This window comes from Pleuronectes platessa, chromosome 10 (genome assembly GCF_947347685.1).
Source record: "Pleuronectes platessa chromosome 10, fPlePla1.1, whole genome shotgun sequence".
Classification (NCBI taxonomy): Eukaryota; Metazoa; Chordata; class Actinopteri; order Pleuronectiformes; family Pleuronectidae; genus Pleuronectes; species Pleuronectes platessa.
In genome coordinates, this window is record NC_070635.1 from 27,230,768 (window position 1) to 27,250,831 (window position 20,064).

Genomic DNA, 20,064 nt, shown 5'->3' on the forward strand with positions numbered 1-20,064 from the left:
CTCTTACTCTTTGTAATCACATAACCAATAGCAGCCATTGTTTGTCAGCCAACAGAAGCTGGTTCTAAGGAACAACTCTACAAACGTCACACAGCAGCTACGGTTGCTCATTCGTGGTCAAGATCAGGACTGTTTTCAGGTAGACTCTAATATTTGAGTACTTGATGACTGAATGCCGCATCTGTGTTTCGTATTGTTCAGAATATTCTCACATTACACTTGTTTTCACATCCTAGCTAAATTTTCTCATCATCTAAAACTAAAATCCGGACTCTTACGCTATCCTGTCTGAACCTGGACCAAAAACTGATAAATCATTCGGGATTCGTAAATTTATATTTTGACATTTTCTCGCCTTTACAGCACTGGTTTAGTTGCCCACCAAACTTGCAGACCAACAGGATGCATTGTAAATCTTCTCAAGTGATGCCATTCAGGCAATCAAATGTGTTGATTCTAATGACCAGTGAGTGAGAAAACACACCAGGTAGAGATGATAGGAGGAAGAATGGATGTAAAAAGTAAATAAGCAACTTCACACGGTGTGCTCTCCAAAGGGAAAGGTACACATTGTGAGTTTTTAATCAAGACTGGACAAAGGCGTACACACTATGAGACTGTGGCGATTGTTAAAAAACAGCATTATGAAGCAACACTATACCATTCCAAATCATATTTAAAATCCTGGCATGACAAGCTAGAACTCTCTTGTCTCACTGAACAAGGATAGTGGGGTTGGGATCTAAGGGGGAATAAGGAAGAGGAAAGCAAGTATTACAGCTGATCACTTAAAGGGATAGTTTACCCAAAAATGAAAATTCACTCATTATCAACATACCACTATACCGATGGAGGGGTGGGTGAAGTGTTTGAGTCCACAAAGCTGTGGCTCTCTGAATTTTAAATGAATAACCTTGCCAGTTCTAATGTAAAGTATACAAACTTAATTTTCACACAGCTCCAGAGTATGTTCAGTCCAGAAGAGCGTCTAACCCGACATGGGGAGCTGTCCATCCGTCCCAGAGAGGACGTGGCTGTCCACCTGCTCTTTGCTCCCACCAGGGTTGCCTCAATGTTGTCCAAGCTAGAGATCAAACAGTCTGGAGTCCAGCCTTCACAGCCAGGGGTCAAATTTACGGTGAGGATGTGGCCATTCGTTTTTCGCTGCTCTTTTATTTCCCAGTATTATTTTTCTTGTTACATTGTCACTCTTTCCTGCTTCAGTTCCTTCACTGTTTTGTGGCATAGTTGTAATTTTTTGTTTGTCATCTTAAGATTCCACTGTCGGGCTATGGCGGGACCAACAACATCATCCTGGAGGACCAGAGGAAACAGGCCGACAGCTATGTGGCGACACTAACAAACATTGCAATTGGTCGCGTCAGCAAAGTGTGTTTGTGCGTGAGGAACACAGGATCAAGAGCAGCTTTCATCAAAGCAGTGGCCTTTACAGATATGCAGACGCGATCAGTTTTGGAGCCCTCTGTCATCAGCCTTGCCCCATCACAGTTTGTGCTTAAGGAAAGGACACAAGAGGTAGAAGATTATATACAGCTAACATAATTTCCTCTTGTACAATAACCCTTAAAGAAAATAAATCGTGAGAATTTCTGTACTGAACTTTATCAATCAATCAAATTGATGCACTGTACAAGACACTATTATGCAGTAAGACGTAGGGAAGAATTAAATAATAGTAACTGTGCTATTGCTCTGCTTTGGTTTGTACTTAACTAACACTTTTTCACCATTTGTGTTTGTTTGTGTTTTCAGGTGATAACTGTGCTCATGAAGTCAACCCAAAGAGAACATGGCCTGTGTCAGTCAGTCACTGCCCTGCTGGCTACTGTCTGTTTGTTCTGTGGAGATGAGGTCTCCAGGCAGCAATACAGGAGGTGCGACTATTATTAGTCAAACTTAATAAAGTTCATAAATTTATTTTCTTTTGTAGTGACAATGGGCCTCATTCACCAATTCATAAGAAGAAATTTCTTCTTAAAACCCACTGACGCAGTTTGCACTAGGTTCTGACATTTACCAATGTTTTTCGTACTTGTGCAAGAACAGGATCTACGCACACCGAAGAGCACTTTTACGCTCACTTGACAACTAAAAGGCTTTTGTAAAATAATCAGTTATCGTGTTTTTTACTTATAATTCTACAATTGTATAATACGATTACAAGTTTCAGTGCAAAAATACAAAAAAATGTAGTGCATGGAAATGTTGAACAGGAGAACACACAGACATAGACACTTTTCAAACGAGGATCAAAGTCTTAACAGCCAATGCAATGTGACAAGGAGGCCAGACAACCAGGTTAAGGTGGTCAGAAACGAGGTAGTGTTCAAATTAAATTAATAAACAGAGCTATGTCACATGAAAGCTTGAACACATAAAAGCAATAATATAACAATAAAAATAAATGGGCATGTAAAATATAAGGTGAAAAGAATACACTCCACTCAGAAAACGCTTCGATGTTAATATCAGGTCTGAACAGGGTGATGGTGATTTACACTTGTCTCAGGGGTTAACACTGTTGTAGCCAAATCAAATACAATTGAAGTAACTGGTGATACATTTTTCAAATCGAATAAAACAGACAAAATACATAAAATGCCTCCATGCTCGGTTGGTGTCATCCATCTGTCCGGAAGCCCCGACATTCAAATTTGACTCGAAACAGCATAATTTGCACCATGTTTTTAGCATAAATATCTACTACTGGAAGTAGGGATGCTAGAGAAAGCCTTGGGTGACAGCTTGTTTGCAATGTTTGTGTGTTGCGGATATAAATGCAGCTCTGAGGAAGATATCAGAGGACATAGGCTAAAAACACGGTGTAAATTATGCTGTTTGAGTCGAATTTGAATGTCAGGGCTTCTAGACATTGGATGACAGCACACAAGCAGTATGGAGGCAAAAACATTTTTTTCTCCTAAATTGTTCTGTGGACTCCAACACTTCACACATACACCCCTCCATTGGCATAGTGGTGAGGAGGTAATGTGTGAACTATCACTCTAAGTCTTTTGAATATACACATAGTATACATTCTTTCTTTAAATCATTTGTATTACTCTTCCTTTCAATAATAGGAAATCTACATAGCAACCACACATCTTGTTGATGTGTTTCGCTTCATGCGGGATCTATTGCACTTCTGTCTTCACTCACATATGCCTCTCTCTGAAGTTTATTTTTCCCCCTGCCTTAGGCAAGATACTGAGCCCCAAAATGGCTCCTTCTCGTAGAGAAAATACTGCACATAGATGCACTTTTGTAAATTTATTGAATGGCCAAACTGTACTATTTTGCTCTTTCAGATTACTTCAGAGCAAACCAGAGGCTGCACAGCAAGCTCTGTCCGAGAATAGTCTTCTGAAAAACATCAACTTCAATGAAAAGTTCCTGGGGGAAGAAAATGTCACAGAGAGTAAGATGTTATATTTGATAAATTATTTGAAAAGCCAATTTTGTCATTTTGGAATTTATGCCTTAACGTTTAAAGTCTGACTAATGATTTCACTTTTCCTGTAGCCTGTGACCTGCCCCAGCGGCCAAATGAGGCCCACATCTTCTATGGCAACATGAGTAAGGTGGTTGTGTCGTTGCTGGGAAGTAGAAAGAACACTGCGTGTGACGACAGAGACCATACTGAGCTGCAGCTGCCCCCTGCTAGGCAAGATTCAGAAACAGACTGGTACTGTCCAAAGTATTACCCACGTACATATGCTAGGACCTGGTTCATCTTAATACCAGCCTTCACTTTCACCTCTCAACACAAAGACAGGAATACAAATAAAGATTGATTTTGTCTGTCCAAGTGCCAAAAAAAACCCCAGGTCAACTGGATTTAGCTGAGTCCAGTTGTTTTTGTTGTAATCAGCATTTTTCCATCTTTCGATTTGGCATTCATCATTTTGATATTTGAAAGCTACTTGAAGTGTATGGTTTCAGTTATAAACCTAGTTATTAGACCTGTCTAAAGCCCGGCCAATACTGGGTTTGAGAAGAGTTCCATTATCAACCGATATTGTATCTATTTATACAAAACCACTGAAAAGAGAAGAAAGCATCTTATTCTGACTCCACATCATTGTCCGCTCATGTAATGTAACACATTGCATCATTTGCTTTTATATGTTTTTCAGCGGTTTGGTAAATGGTGGTGTGTCTTTAGATGTGCTGCCAGTCAAAGGTCCCCAGGGTCCAGCACTGAGAGTGACAGAAACCTCCTTAAAGGTACAGATATCCTCTTCAATTAAAATTAAATAACGTTTATTTGAGTGGCTATTATATTAGTGCTTTTTCAACAGGATGAGAAAGACTGTAGAAGATGTTTTCTATTTCCCTCAGGCTTCCAATCTATTACGCAGGAAGTCTGATTCCTGGACCATCCATCCAGAACAGCTTGTTCTAACAACTCCTACCATCAGTGAGTAGAATCGAAATTTCATCAAAATTACTTATCATCATAATAGATGTCTACATTATATTTCTGCAACACACCACATTTAAGTGGCGCTGCAATGGAATCTAACATTGTTGATTTTCATTTTCAGGTGGTGCGGCCACCACCAGTCAGATTCAGATCTGTAACAACACTTCCAGAGAGCTAAGCTTTGATTTGTCCTGGCCTGCTCACTGCCTCACCATCACACCTCAACATGGAGTGATCGAGCCTCAGTAAGAAAAAAATACACTCGGTGGCTCAGTAAAAGCTGTGTAATCTTAAATAAATGCTTGAATCATGAAACATGCTAAAAAACATTTAGTAGCCGTATTGGCTTAAATAATTGTAATATATACTTATACCAAACTTATTGAAATGTCAATTCTGAAATACATGCTACATAAACTAATACTACTACTGTGTTTAGATAATGTGTCATGTTTGTTGTTCCACTTGACACTTTGGTTTTTAATAACAAAGCCACATTATTGACCTTTTTGACATTACATCCATCTGAATAGAGACGGCTTTGAGTAAATGTTCAACAGAAGTAAAATAATGTAGACATTACGTGTGCATTACTGGGTAATTACGAAGTTGTGTAAACAGGATAGTCTATCCTTCCCAGCACTGAAAATAAGGGATTAATCTTGGAAGGTCATTGATGTAGTGCTTCTCCCTTATGCATGCAACATCAGTAATCAGCCAGACAAGAGCATATTGACCAACTTGTTAAACAGGAGTCCACAGCACACACTAAATAAACTTGTTTGTGGCAGCTTTCTTCATATCTTTAATGGATGAACACTTATAGGAAGAGGTTCAAATGATAATCTTTGTGACTATATGTGACTTTTTCCATTTTACTTGTTTACCAAGGTGCCATCTGCAGATTTGGATCAGCCCTAACCCCTCACTTACAACTAAATCTGCCCTGCTTCCATGGAGTGGACAGGTTTATGTCCAGTGTGATGGTCGACAGAAGGTACTAAATATTAAGAATGCACTCCCAACTTTGTGAGCAAATGCTATCTTCAATTGTGGGAACTCAACATGAGCTTAATGTGAACATTGTTACCTCTTTTTTAGTTTATTAAGGTCCAGATTCGTCAGGACCTGGCTCTGGATGTGTCCGCAGCCTCATCAGATAGGACACTGTCAGCGCTGCCCCCTCATGCTGCCACCCCTATTCTTCCTGTGGCCAGACTCATCACTGACCCCTCACTGGCCCTGGAGACCCCACAAGCTCAGGTTGAGATCAGCAACAAGAGTATCATCTTTGCCACCACTCCCACTGGGGAAACATCAGGTAGGGAGATGACTATCTAGAACACTGGTTCCCAAACTTTTCACAGTCCCGTACCCCTTCAGACACACAATCTCCAGCTACGTACCCCCCAATTTTTTCTTTGGACGTTGGCAACCGCCGCCCCGCCCTGGTCGGGGTCGGGACTGACGACCGGGTCGGACTGTTCTCAGTGCGCCTCAACTGCGTCGCGTCGCTCGGGGGGGGCGTGGCAGCCGTCTAGAAACACAGACCAAGGAGTCTAACGCGCACGCGAGACATTAACTTTGCCAGTCATCACCGGTCAACCCCAACCCATATTTCCACACACCCATATGCCTATATGGCACCAGCCTGGCTATCAGTCCATCCCAACCCCTTTTATTCCCCCCCACCCATATCACACTGGATTATGATAAATGGGGAGACCAGCCTACTTCAGCTACTTGTCGAAGCCACACACCTTTTAACTTTCTCCAGCTTGTCCATATCGGGGGACAGTTTCTGGGCAGTGGCTATTTTCATAACATCATTCAGATGTCCGTGAGTCATCTCTACACTCCTAACATCAACACTCATCTTCTCCCTCCACTTCCTCATTCACCCCTGACCCGCCAACAAACCAGCCAATGAGAGCCTGTCATCCCACACAACTCAATAGCCATTGGTCAAGAACTGTCACATGTCCCACCCCGACCTGTTCACTGACCCTCAGGACATCTCAGTACTAATTCAACACAGTGTTCTTAGCTAGTAACGACATCTTGATCACCACTACCGGCGCTGCTGCAGCTGAGGCGGGCAGCATCAACAGACCAACTGACGGATTCCACCGAAAATTAACAAAAAATTATATAAAAAAAAATTGATAAAAAAAAATATATATATATTTTCTCCCCTTATCACCTCGCGGGCCGTAACCCTGGCATCCCTGATCTAGAAGAAAGAAGTTTCTCTTTTTTTAAATGTATATAAGCAGTCACGTTTGAGTAACTTTAGAATGATAATCTACAAGTGTTTTGGTGTAAAAAAACAACCTCTAAGGGATTGTAGATGATGGTAGGGCTTCATGACATATTGAAAATTGACTGTCATGCAACATCAACATGCGTGATATATGTATCGCAAAAGACTGCTTGAACTTTCTTCAAAGCAACGTGTGCATTCATTGGTCCATCCTGCTCGCTCTCTTCCACACACACATCGATGCAAACACCGACATACAACACAGTGTCATCAGACGTGTAGAAACAACATAATTTGTCTAGTTAGACAATGTATGGAGAGCCAGACGAGATGGCAGGGCAAGCACAGATTGGCTCGATTCGGTTTGCAGTGTTGTGCAAATGATAGAGTCACAGAGCGGGGCAGTAAATTACTGTCAGATCCGGTAAAAATTGTCAAACGTAACTTTTCACTGTCCAAACATGTATGAACAGACCCCACTGTAAGCGGACTTTGTTGAGCCGCTCCCTTGGGTGTCTGCCCCTGAATTGGTGGCGCTGCGGCTCAGCTGTGCGCCCTCTCACTGCGTCCATAGCCATGTGAAATTTTCTCAATAAAACCATGTTGTTTAAATGGAAATAATGCATTTAATTTTTTTCATTTCTGTCAATAAACAGTGTGCTTATTCAAACTCTTGTGTTGCTGCTGTACTTCAGAGGCCAAGCTGGAGGTGCAGAATGGGCAAGTAGAAGTGAGGTGGTACCTGTCATCATTTGCCCCACCATATGTCAAGGTGCTCTTTTCTTCATTATCCTTTTCGTCTGCCAACTCTTTTTGTTATTACTGCTTATGTTTCCTCCCTTTAGTCTCCCTCCCTTTTACTATTTCTAGTTTCATTTATTTAGTTTTGTTTTTTGTCAAGTCTCATGAATGACTTTGCTAATGATTTTTTTCTCTGTAGGTTTGCACTCCTGATTTTGTTTAATTGATCGTGTAGTTCTGTCTTATTACTGACCATTGGGTGATAACAGTGACTTATGTCAACCCATTTCTTTCCCCAGGGTGTTGACAACACTGGTGATGTCTACCGGGCTACCTACACTGCTTTCACATGCTCCAGGGTCTCAGGAATTCTTGGAGCCAATGAGAAAATGCAGGTAGGCATTCACACATTTTTAAAGAAAGTCAGTGTGATTTACGAGAGCTGCTTTCAGACCTTCACTTAACTCCAGATAATCTCCTGAAATTTCCCAGAGCTCTCCATAGATTCACCTGCCAGCCCCCAATTTAAAAGTCAAGATAATGTGAGTCCATTTGAGAAACTAGCAAGATATTATCAAGAGGATTCTCCACTAGCGAGTAGGCATGGGAATGATATTTCTAATGTCGAAAAACTGAAAAAAAACAAAAGAAAAACTAAATATCTCAGGATGATAAAGAAGTTCCGCTGTTGACACTGGCCTATGCTGGTGTCGACGTCCTTTAAACAAAACATGCAATCTCTGCACCAGAGGTGCACACTGTAAAAATGATTTAACAATGAAGAGCACCACAACAAGCGGTGGTTTTAATTTTGCAGCGGCAGGACATTGCTAAAACAATGAACGTAGCGGAAAACATTTATCGATTATGTTCTGTCACTACATCGATGCAGAGTCGTCTAACTTCAGTCCTGTTCAGGTCCTGATAACTTCTAATTAGTGTTGGTGTTTATTTATAAAATATAAATTTAGCGCAGTTCAGCAGGTGTAGAGGAAGCACACCCAGACAGGAGACTGACAAATACAAACCAACCGGTGCTTCTGTAACGAAGGTACATCTTTAGTCGTACAAGATGTCGTAAGAATCACCAAAAAAGGGTACTTGAGCCGAAAATATTATCCTATTCCTAGAAATTTTGTCAAAACAATTTTTTTTAAATTATGAAACCATTATGATGTTGAAGAACATGTGAGTGCATAAGAAAAAGTTACAATATAAATACCTTTCCTCCAATGTTTTTCTTATCCTCTCAGGTGCCTATGACTTTCCTGCCCAGGGACCGAGGAGATTATGCACAGTTCTGGGACTTGGAGTGCCACCCAGTGTCTGAGCCCCAGCAGAAAACCAGAACCCGCTTCCAGCTCTGTGGCACTGTGAGAGAACCCAGCCTTTAGTTTTTTGTCTAGGTCTTTCTCAGAACATACTAAACCAAATTTTCAGCACAAGCCGTATACTTGTATTGAAAAAGCTCGTAGTGTAGTTTAAAATGGTCATAGTATTATAACTTCTCATTAATGTATGCTTTTTGTAAACCATAATGAAATAAATTCGCTTTACTTTTGCATAGTTCGAACTGTTGCAAGCAAAAAATCAGGGAATTGATCATTTTCATGATTTTCTGAATATATATTTATATATACCAACCGTGTTGTGCCAGCGTGCATGTGTATGTTTAACTTTTGTTGGTCAAGCTCACAGTGGCCTCACAAAGCACATTTTGTTTTGGGAAGGTGATATCTCTGGAATGCTGTCAAGTGTCACATTCTGCACAACATTTACTTGGACTTGAGGAATGAATCAATTGACTTTGGTAGCCAAAGGTCAAGGTCATGTTGGCCTCACAAAGTATGTCTAATTTGATACAAATGTGCACTTGGACTGAAACTCGACTATCAGAATAGTCGTTAGTTGCAGCCCTACTTTGAACTTGTCTTTAATTAGCCCAATGTTTTGAGGGGTCTTTCAGTTTTATTTTCTCCCTTTCTGAGATGACTAGCCAAGATCCTAAAATGTTGTCTGTTTGTCTAAAGGGTGTAAAATCTGGATCTGTGGAGGAACCACAGGAAGGAGACAGCACTGTGGTGAAAAAAGAGCCCACAGTCAAGACCAGAAAGGGAGATGATGCCTCAGCAGGCAAAAAAAGGTTAGAAATATTTTGCTAAAACTAAATATGCATATGATCCTCAGCAAGTTCCCTGTAGAACTTTCAGCCAGTATGGGAGATAGCTATATGTGGATGCATTGATAGCTTAGGAATTAATCTCACATCCCCTGAATGTAATTATGTTAGGCTTCCTGTTTAAACTATCACAATTTGTAATCCCCCAGGCAGGAGGAGACTGTGTGGAGGGGTGTGTATTCTCCACAGGATCTGTACACCTTCCCTGCCACACGGGTGGGTGAGTCCAACACTTTGAAGGTCAGCATCCGCAACAACTCATCCAGCACGCATGAGGTGAGACGCAACTTATTCCCATCAAGACTTTTGAAGGGATTTATTATTCTCCATTACTGCAGCAGAAGCTGAAATACAGTGTATACACACATATTCAGCGTTTACGTTACCACAAATTGTTTTCTAACAAGTTATTTCCATTACTTTCATTCGCTTTTCTAGATGGGATGGGGTCGCAGGGCTCCACACTAACTTTTTTCACTGGTAGCACTGACGCTCCGTACCGAAAATTTTAGGAGCACCAGCACAAAATCAAGACGCACCACTTGTTGCGACATGCAACACAACACATAACTGTTTTTTTCCCATCTTAACTGTTTTACAGATATTAATACATTACATTTCATTTAGCTGGCGCTTTCATCCAAAGCAACTTACAATAAGTGCATTTAAATATGAGGGTACAAACCCAGAACAACAAGAATCAAGTTAGTACAATTTTCATCAAGAAAGCCAAACTACAAAGTGGGAGTAAGAGAGAGTAAGATAAATGTTTTGATTATAAATACCTTTAGGTGCAGCAAAAGTAGGATGAACTTGCTGCTGCAATCCCATTTAGCACGGTTATCATTAGGTTCAGTCTCCTCCCTTTGTGGATCTAAAATGATTGATTGACATAGCCAACATTTAATTAATTTTATTCTAAATAAAACTACAAATTCGATTTTTACAGTGTAGCATAAAGTGCAGATATTTATCAACAGCACATAAGAAAACTGCACAGTACACAATGCCAGCTTCATTCAGTTATTAAAAGTAGGTATTCAAGTTACTTCATTTAGTGGGAAACTGTAGAACTCTCCCAGTTTGTTTCTTATTCATGGAGACATCTTTAAGGATTCCTTAAAATATAGAATTCCTACCTCAACTCAGGCGAATATTGCTGGGCTGCTACAGTGACCACGATGAGGAAAGTCCATTGTGAAGTGACAGCATTTAACTGGTGGAGCCAAGGAACTACTTCCTGTATTGCTTCAAGATGGAAGGCGTCTAGAGTTTTATACAAAGCCCAGCCTCTAGGTCTCCGCATTGCTTCCGTTTTGTTGTAGAACCACAGGTGTCAATCAGCTTTAGACAATGATTGACATCACCACAACACGGGATGGCCAATCAGGTTCTTAGGGGGTTGAGATTCCAATTCACAAGGTCGCGATTCGATATGATTCCATTCAATATCGATTTTGTTTGGGATAATTCATTGTACAATACCAATTTTGCTTGAATATGAAAGACATTCTCAGAGAACTAAAGCAGTAAAGTGTGAAAGGAAACCTCTTACTCTTTGCATGATGTAAAATATTGAGGTAGGCCTGTCATGATAACAAAGTGTGTTGGATGATATATTGTCCCAGAAATTATTGTGACAAATATTATTGCCATACTGTTGAAACTATTTCATACCACTGAAATTATATGAGAACATAATCCTGCAAGTACATCCTTTCAAAGAGCAATTCCCTTCTTAAGAATATTCAGTATTACAATTGAATTAGAATTAAAACTATTATAATATCCTTAATAAATAAAACATTTATAAAATGGACTCTTTGTAAACTCAACCTCGTTTCCAGTCTGATAAGTCTGGGAGTGCACACACCCAGTTTCTTGCTCGTGCCTGGTATTAAATGTGATGGCCTATATGATAATGATTTTTAAACCCCAAAAAATGGAGGGCATATTTGTAATTTCCACTGTTTATAAAATTGTCGCACTTTCTCTTAAAATAGTCGCAAAAAAAACTGTCAGATCATGGTCCCATTAAGAAGAAAATAAATCTAGGTCAAGAAAAACAATTCAGATACTGGAGACTTAATGTCTCAATATTGAATGACCCCTTAATCCAACAGGAATTACGTGATAAGATAAAAGATTATATTGATATAAATGATAACGGAGAGGTTACCCCATGTACTTTATGGGATGGTGCCAAAGCTGTTGTGAGGGGACATATTATTCAAATTACATCGAGAATAAAAAAACAAAGGGAAGCCAGGAGACTTGAATTGGAGACTGAAATTATCAGGTTAGAAAAAGAACACAAAGTTTCAAGGAAAAATAATACATTAGAATTATTAAAACAGGAGAGACAAAAATTAGATGATTTACTCACATATAAAGCAGAGGGAATGCTTAGATTTGTGAAAAGAAAATATTATGAAATGGGGAATAAAGCAAGTAGGTTATTGGCTTTCCAGTTACGGAAAGCTCAATCGAACCATGTGGTACCTAAAATTAAACACCCCAGCAGAAATAGAATTACCTCCCAACTGAAAGAAGTAGCAGAGGCGTTTGCGGCATACTATAAAAAATTATATGAAGGTCAAGAATTGATAGGGAAGGAGGAGAAAATAACAAAACTCTTGGACTCGATCCAATTGAATAGATTATCACAGGATGAGATTGAGATGTTGTCTTCTCCCATAACAGTGCAGGAAATAACAGATAGTATTAGTAAATTAAAGAACAGTAAATCCCCGGGTCTCGATGGATACTCCGGGGAATATTATAAAGTTTTTGTTCACAAACTAGACCCAATTCTATGTCGAGTATATAATTATGCACTGGATGAAAGGGACCCCCCAAAAACTTGGACAGAGGCAATTATCACAGTTATACACAAAGATGGAAAAGACCCCACTCAGTGTATTGGTTATTGGCCGATAAGTCTGATATGTCAGGATTTAAAAATCCTGACCTCTATCTTGGCAAATAGAATACAGAGACACATCCGGAAATTAGTTAACTCTGATCAAACGGGGTTCATAACCAGGCGGCAGGGCACTAATAATGTCAGACGAGCTCTAAATCTACAATCTATTGCTTCTGGTAGAAAGACTCCATCAATGCTTCTTAGCTTAGATGCTGAGAAGGCATTTGATAGACTGGACTGGACATTTTTGGAGCAAACAATGGCTCATATGGGCTTTAATGAAACCTTTTTGAGTTGGATTAAAGTGTTTTATATGAGTCCGAGGTCATGAGTTAGAATTAATGGCCAATGTTCCGACTTCTGTGATCCGGGAAGGGGGACAAGGCAGGGGGACGCGCTTTCGCCAGCCCTTTTCGCTCTTAGTATTGAGCCCCTTGCGGAATTGATTAGAAGTAACCCCCTTATACAAGGAATAAGAGATGAGAGTGGAGAACAACATAAAATAGCCCTATATGCGGACGACATATTATTGTTTATTGAAAATCCCGTTCAATCAGTCCCGGGTCTCCTACAAAATCTTAATGAAAATGGTTTAGTATCCGGTTATAAAGTTAATCCTAGTAAATCAGAAGCAATGATGGTGTCTAGGACATGGCCTAGTCAGCTTGATGATATAGTATCCTTCCGCAGATCTAAACAGGGTTTCAGATATTTAGGGATCATACTCACTCCCCAGGTAACACAGCTATACCAGGCGGATTATAAAAAAATATTTGGGACATTTAGAAATGAATTGGCAAGATGGGATGTGCTACCATTATCCCTTCTGGGTAGAGTAGAAGCTGTTCAAATGAATCTACTTCCCAGAATTTTGTTTTTGTTTCAGTCTCTCCCAATCGGGATCCCAACATCAGCCGTCAATATGATGGACAAGCTCATATCTAAATTCATATGGCAAAATAAGAGACCAAGAGTGAGACTTAAAACGCTCACTCTTGGGAAGGACAGGGGTGGACTTAGCCTCCCTAATTTAAAATACTATTTCTGGGCAGCACAACTAACAGCAGTGGTAGCTTGGATTAACAATGACTTAGAATCGGGATGGGTGAACATAGAGCAGAGCTCAGTGCCAGCAATACCTTTATCCACGTTAGTGTTTCTAAACAAGCAGTCCCAGAAGAAATAGGAAATAAAAAATGTATGGGTAAAACACACCTTGAAAGTATGGTCGGCAGTCCAGAAGAAAATTACAGGATCAGTTGCCGTCTCAAGGGCTATGCAGATTAATGGAAATCCATATTTCCCCACCTCAACAACAGATATCACTTTTAAGAGGTGGGCAGGCAGAAACCTGAGGGTTATTGACCAGTTGCTTTGTGACACCGGTATACAGCCATTCTCCTATCTACAAGACAAATTCCTTTTACCCCAAAGTGATATGTTCCGGTATTTTCAGATAAGAAATTACATTACAAACCATGCAGATTGGAATATAATAAAAAATGCTCCAACGAACATGGAAATTTACTTTATTAATATAACTAAACATCATTACCCAGTAAAAAGCATGTTTCCCATATATACAGAAATCTGTTACTGGATACATCAGACAACACTTTTTATATTAAAAACAAATGGGAGCTGGAGTTAAATATTATAATTGAGGATGGGGAGTGGGAAACAATGTGCATTGGATGTCATAAAGGTATCAATAGTAACATGTGGAAGGAGTTTGATTGGAAGATGAAGACTAGGTTCTTTAAGACGCCCTCCGTGGTCTCCAAATTTGCAGATAATCCAGCGGAAATATACTGCTGGAGACGATGTGGAATGGTTGGCGACCACTCACACATATTTGGGTATTGCCCATGATGCTTCCTTTTTGGAAGGGGATAAAGAGCGAGATAGATAAAGTTTTGGGAATTAATATACTATTCACCCCAAGTCAGTTTCTTTTCGATCTAACTCCTGAAGGCATGTACACAAGAGACCAAGAGCACTTGTTACATATATTCTTGATGACTGCTAGGAAAATGGTGACAATAAAATGGTTGAATCCACACCCACCTACAGTGGCACAGTGGAAACAGAAGCTGAAGGAGGTGTATGGAATGGAGGCTTTAACTGCTCAATTACAATTAAGGTCTGATGTTTTTGTGAGGAGGTGGCTACCTATTGCAGGATACCTCTCTAACTGAGGGGACTCCTATGGTATGATGGAATGTCTTAACTGTCCATTTATTTATTTATTATTTTTCACTAATCAGTATTACTCAACTTTCTGGGCCCCAAGTTTTTTTTGTTTTTTTTTTTCTTTTTCCTCTTGTCTTTAGCGCTGTCATATATAATTTGTGATGTTGTCAAGGAATGTTTGTGTTTCTCCAATAAAAATAAAGTAAAAAAAAAACAGTCGCAAAATGCAACTAAATAGTGGCAGTCTGGAGCCCTGAGTTGCAAGTAGAAATTTGCATGATTTACTTAATTCATCCCGTATGAGAAATGTAATAACAACAAACTAACATTTGTCGCTGTGCTTGGGTTTGATATTTGATGTCTTGCTTCTCTAATTGTCTTGCAGCTGAAATTTGTAAACACTAAGGAGCCATTCCACATCAAGCATTCGAAATATTCTCTGAGGTGAGTCCAGTCGTTATTATCCCTGATAGAAGCTCCAATTCATGATAGCAGCCCACTGAAAATCTGGTTTCAGGAACTTTAACTCGTCTTTGTAATTATTGCTGAGCTCTGTTTTGTGTTATCTTATTACTGCTATACACTTTTCCGTTTGTTGTCAGAGATGGCTCCACACTGATTTCTCTCATAAAACTCCGTATCTATGGTCCAATCCAGAGGAGTAGGGCCAAGTGTTATGGCTCTATAGCCCTCGAAAGGTAGATTTCTCTGACCCTCACTTCAAACGCTGGGGTAGCAGCCAGGCGTCAGCCCGCTAGTGAATGAACGCTGCGCGGCTGCTACACTGTGTGGTGCTGCCATACATGTTCCCATACAAGAGAACCTTTTCTACCCTTTTTGTCGATCGAACGGGCCTGCCCTCCCTCTGCCATTTTCCACTCGCGCTGGTTTTTAAATACCACCGGTCACCACACACACAACTCCTTCACTTTACAGCTGCTTGAGAGTGAGAGCCAGTCAGCTGGGCCGCGTTGGATGCTTTGGGGGAAGGACTGACTTCCGCATGCGCGTCTCTTTCCCAAAAATTTTGCAAATAATCATTTCAACTCGATTGTAGTAGTTTGGAGATCGTTTGACCCCATAATCGAAATCACAATTAAATTTCGGTTAATCGAGCAGCCCTACTGGAGATTTTCGTCATAACCTGAACCTTGCCTGTTGTGTGTTTTGAGAGTTTGTTCTGAACGTATGGTGACCCCAGCATGTTGAACTTTGTATCACGCACTCTCATGTCCACCCGACTGAACACAATGCTGCCCTTGTTATTGTTTATTTGTTATGGATGATTTGCATTTACAGTACATTGTAATTAAGATTATTATTTTAGCCATAGCCTCATTTCATGATTCATACAGTGCAATCTTGAGTATTCGATTTGATTTGAATGTGTAAATACTAGTGCTGTCAAACTATAAAAATATTTAATCACGATTCATCGCATTTATGTCATAGTTAACTCAAAATTAATCACATTAATCGCACATTTTTATCTATTCTAAATGTCCCTTCATTTATATTTTTTCCATATTTTTTTTTTCCATTTTAATGCTCTTATCAACATGGGAAAGTGGATTGTCTTGCTTTATGCAAATGTTTTATTTTATTGAAAAACAACATTGCCAAACAGGGCGGTACAAAATAAAATTATAAAGTGCACATTTCAGGTAAACAAGGACTCAGCCTATAGTGCAGTTAAACCATGGCTTAATATTTTCTTTTTTTCAAGTTGGCTGTGAACATAGCAGTCTGGCCTCTTATTTCAGAAACAATGAATCGTAACAGTTAGGTCACCAATAAAAGGTAAGCCTACTACTTCTTTGCTTTCAGCCAGCTACTCAAACAGACAAGCAACGAAATAACAAACAAACAAAATACATAGGCAAGTGTTGGCCTACTTTGAAATAAATTAAACACAGAACTTTGTAGGGCTATTTGAGTCCTCCCCATATTTGTGGAAAATGTATGAAATAAGAAGTACACTATTTTTAAATAAATAAAAACATATAGCCGCAGCCTAATAGCTTAAAAATATAAATTTTCGTTGGCGAAATATTAAAACAAAAAGCGAGAGCAGGTCAGACTGGAGGCGAACACAGATACTGAAGATCGGTAGAAACCAACTGCAGCTTCTGCTCTGATCAAGACGCTGAGGCGCTGATCTCTGAGCAGCTGAGACCAGAGAAACTCTGTGTTTTCACTGTTTCCGGAGCCCCCGGACCGGTGCGCTATCTGGGAGCACACACACACCCATGACGGCCTGATATGATGATGTTTTAAAAAATGATTGTGACTTAGTCAACCACCAACATTTTCGTCTTGTCTCGTCTCGTCAACGAAAGTTAAAATAGATTTAGTCATAGTTTTTATTTTCAAAGATCCGTTTTTTTTTTGCCGTGATAGATTGGATGTGTAGTGTGACTGCGTGTGAAAACATGCAAAAGCGCGTGTCACACGGCGAAAGCCTGAGAGTTGGCAGCTCTGCTTTAATCTTGCGATAAAAAAAATTGACGTCGTTAAAATGGGTTTTGTTAACTTCGTTAATAACGTGTTTAACTGACAGCACTAGTACATGTTTGTGTTGTGTATTCATGCTTTTACTGTTTTGTGTGTGTTAAAGTTGATTGTGTTTTCACAGTTGTTTTTCTCCTCTACACATTAGATCACAGCACTATTTGAAGCTACCCATCCAGTTCAGGCCGAGCACTGCAGGCAGACACGCCAGCTTGTTGCTCATCAAGTCAGAAACAAGTGAAAGTCTTGTTATTCAGCTAATAGGTGAGGCAATGCCTTGACCACACCATCTACCATCCTCAACCAACCCCACATGCTGACTGGTCGGTTTTGGATAGATGCTCATCCCGGTACTGTTCATCAGGGCACAGAGGGGAGAAATGGGTGAAGATAAAACTGCACAAAATCCCCAAAAAAGGAAGCCTGAACTTAAACCATTCCCTGTCTTCATATTTAAAGATGTGAACTGTTTACCTGGAAATGACTTTGAATCTGCTACCAACATCTGCCTCTTGATAAGACTCGGGTGTCATCAGGTGGCCCATGGAATATGATTGTTCCTGAAGCAGAAAAATTTGGGCTAACTGGCTTATAATAAGTCTGCGACACTCAGAATTTTTAAGATTCCTGTCACTTGATTCACAAACTGATATTTGCCTAACCCCTTACTTGCGTCACATGGGAGCATTGTTGCCACCACGGCCTGTCAAACAGAACCAGTACCAGCTGGGATATATAGGGGATTTTTTTAAGTTGGTCACTCAGGAATTTAATGTTGCAATTCATTTACATAGATATCAATTAAAAGTAGCATGAAGAATTAACCTAATTTATTGTATTAACTCCAACATGCCCCAGGGGATTCTTCTTCTTTTTCCTCTGTGCTTGTGGGGTTTCTGTGTATGAGGCTCCTTGTCACACAGAGCCCACCTGGATAGTGACATTTGTCAGAAACATGTGTCGACTTCCAAAAAACCTCAAAGAAAAAAAGTTTAAATATACTTGATTTAGTCATTATCATTGATTGTTATTTTCTGCTTGAATTGGATGTTTTCTGTACAGCAACTTGCCATGCCTGCTTAGTGGGGTTACCATGGTATAACAGTGTTAATAGCTCCCAGTTAACTCTTTTGGCGCTGGGGCAAATCACCAAAAATGCATATGAGCATTGGATTCACATCCATAATTGTTTTTGTAGCTAGATGGGGAAATATTGGTGCACTTAAACCAAGATGTGGCATTTTTCTGTCAGAAGAAGAAGACAACATTTAGGCAATGTAAAACAATGTTTTTTTATACTTAACACTGTAGTGGTTAAATTTTTATATGAAGGCAGTATATTGTCTCAACATGCTCTGACAGCTATCCTCTCATTCATTAATTTACAATTTTTACATGCTATTAATAGTATATCATGTAATATATTGCTATGTGTACACATTTTAAATAAAACCTGTGATAAATAGCTTTGCTTATTCCAGTTCTTCCAAAAAGGGAAAAGGAAAAATAATATTATAAAAGAAATGCATTAAATGCAAAAGCTAGAGAATTCAAAGATCTTTAAATATCTTATTGTGTGTTTTGTCAATTCATTCAGCCATTATTTATACAAGAGGATTAGATCAGTGAAAACAACTGGCATGTCTTTAAGCTGAGCAGCACATACTTAACAATATTGGTAAATCATTACCAAATAAACTACAAACAAAATAAAATCATTGCAATATCCTCCTCAGAGACCCTCTAATAATCCACACCAAGCTCCATGGGATCTTTTTTTTCTTTATACCATGGTCATTTACCCCAATAGGTGAACAGGCTATAGGACAACAAGCCCTGAACTAATTATAGCTGAAGTTACCCCGATAACTGCAAATTCTGCTTCTGGAGCTGGTAACATCAGATCAGATCAAAACCTGCCAACAGCCCTACTGACTAGTCAGGTCCCTAAAAAAGAGCCTCCAGTGCCTCAGGCCTAATGGTACAGTAGCTAATATTAAATGAGAACTTATATTTGTGTCATGAATCAAACAACTACGTTAAATTTGTGGTTTTAAAATGACCTCCTACAAACAATGGTTAGTCGACCACAATAAGTAACACAATAATATATTTTGCTGCATTTTAATCGTGCAAAGATTGTTTTTTTATTTTTTGACACCCAGACCTATTCTGTTGCTGCAGCTCAGAATAATATGAGGACAATTTGTGGAATAAAACTGGACAAGAACATGAAATTCCCCCTGATGTATTGTATGAGAGATATTATTCTTACACAGCTCCGTATTCTCCCAAAACAGTTGTGCTTTATCTGGTAATCTGGCTTTACTGCGTCTTTATGCTTACTCTTTTCTACGAGTGTCTTGTTTACACAGGATGATAAAAGCAAAGAGCAGTAAATCAAACATTTGAAAAAAACACATTCATTATTAAACAAACTTAATAATAAAGAACGGCATCAAACCACCATTATTTTTCTCATGGTGTGCATAACACCATGCAGTATGAACTGTTGGTGTATTATATTAAAGATGAAATGAGAGAGAGAGACTGTCTCATAAAGACCGTCTAATGTGAAAGCATGAAAGCCAGATAATGAATTAAAAATTCGATTCAAACAACTTCACGTGGGAATTAATTTAGAACTGAGAGAACAGCTTGTACAGATAAACAAACCGGTACAAAGTGAATGAATAATCACTTTCACAAAAGGCAGGGGTTTAAGAATTATAGTGGAAAAATAACTAATTGTTGTAAGTAAGCTTTAAATACTTTTAGGACCTGAACTGTGACCTCCTGTTAGT

At 39.4% G+C, this 20,064-nt stretch overlaps 1 protein-coding gene across 9 annotated transcripts in view; it reads left to right on the forward strand.

The window, feature by feature from the left end:
• cep192 (centrosomal protein 192) overlaps nucleotides 1-18,725 on the forward strand; it is a 63,882-nt gene extending 45,157 nt beyond the window's left edge. For 7 of the 9 annotated variants that reach the window (XM_053431888.1, XM_053431887.1, XM_053431885.1 and 4 more), the window contains 18 exons: nucleotides 49-139; nucleotides 959-1,138; nucleotides 1,276-1,536; nucleotides 1,774-1,895; nucleotides 3,330-3,439; nucleotides 3,544-3,706; nucleotides 4,158-4,248; nucleotides 4,363-4,441; nucleotides 4,569-4,692; nucleotides 5,339-5,444; nucleotides 5,549-5,768; nucleotides 7,406-7,482; nucleotides 7,751-7,846; nucleotides 8,705-8,824; nucleotides 9,482-9,594; nucleotides 9,780-9,906; nucleotides 15,135-15,193; nucleotides 17,409-18,725. In XM_053431888.1, coding sequence (XP_053287863.1) covers nucleotides 49-139; nucleotides 959-1,138; nucleotides 1,276-1,536; nucleotides 1,774-1,895; nucleotides 3,330-3,439; nucleotides 3,544-3,706; nucleotides 4,158-4,248; nucleotides 4,363-4,441; nucleotides 4,569-4,692; nucleotides 5,339-5,444; nucleotides 5,549-5,768; nucleotides 7,406-7,482; nucleotides 7,751-7,846; nucleotides 8,705-8,824; nucleotides 9,482-9,594; nucleotides 9,780-9,906; nucleotides 15,135-15,193; nucleotides 17,409-17,541 — 2,272 coding nt within the window. In that variant the 3' untranslated portion in view covers nucleotides 17,542-18,725. Of the gene's footprint in view, nucleotides 1-48; nucleotides 140-958; nucleotides 1,139-1,275; nucleotides 1,537-1,773; nucleotides 1,896-3,329; nucleotides 3,440-3,543; nucleotides 3,707-4,157; nucleotides 4,249-4,322; nucleotides 4,442-4,568; nucleotides 4,693-5,338; nucleotides 5,445-5,548; nucleotides 5,769-7,405; nucleotides 7,483-7,750; nucleotides 7,847-8,704; nucleotides 8,825-9,481; nucleotides 9,595-9,779; nucleotides 9,907-15,134; nucleotides 15,194-17,408 lie in introns of those variants that run through there. The other 2 variants (XM_053431889.1, XR_008339834.1) reach the window with 2 other exon arrangements.
• Nucleotides 18,726-20,064: the final 1,339 nt, after the last annotated feature.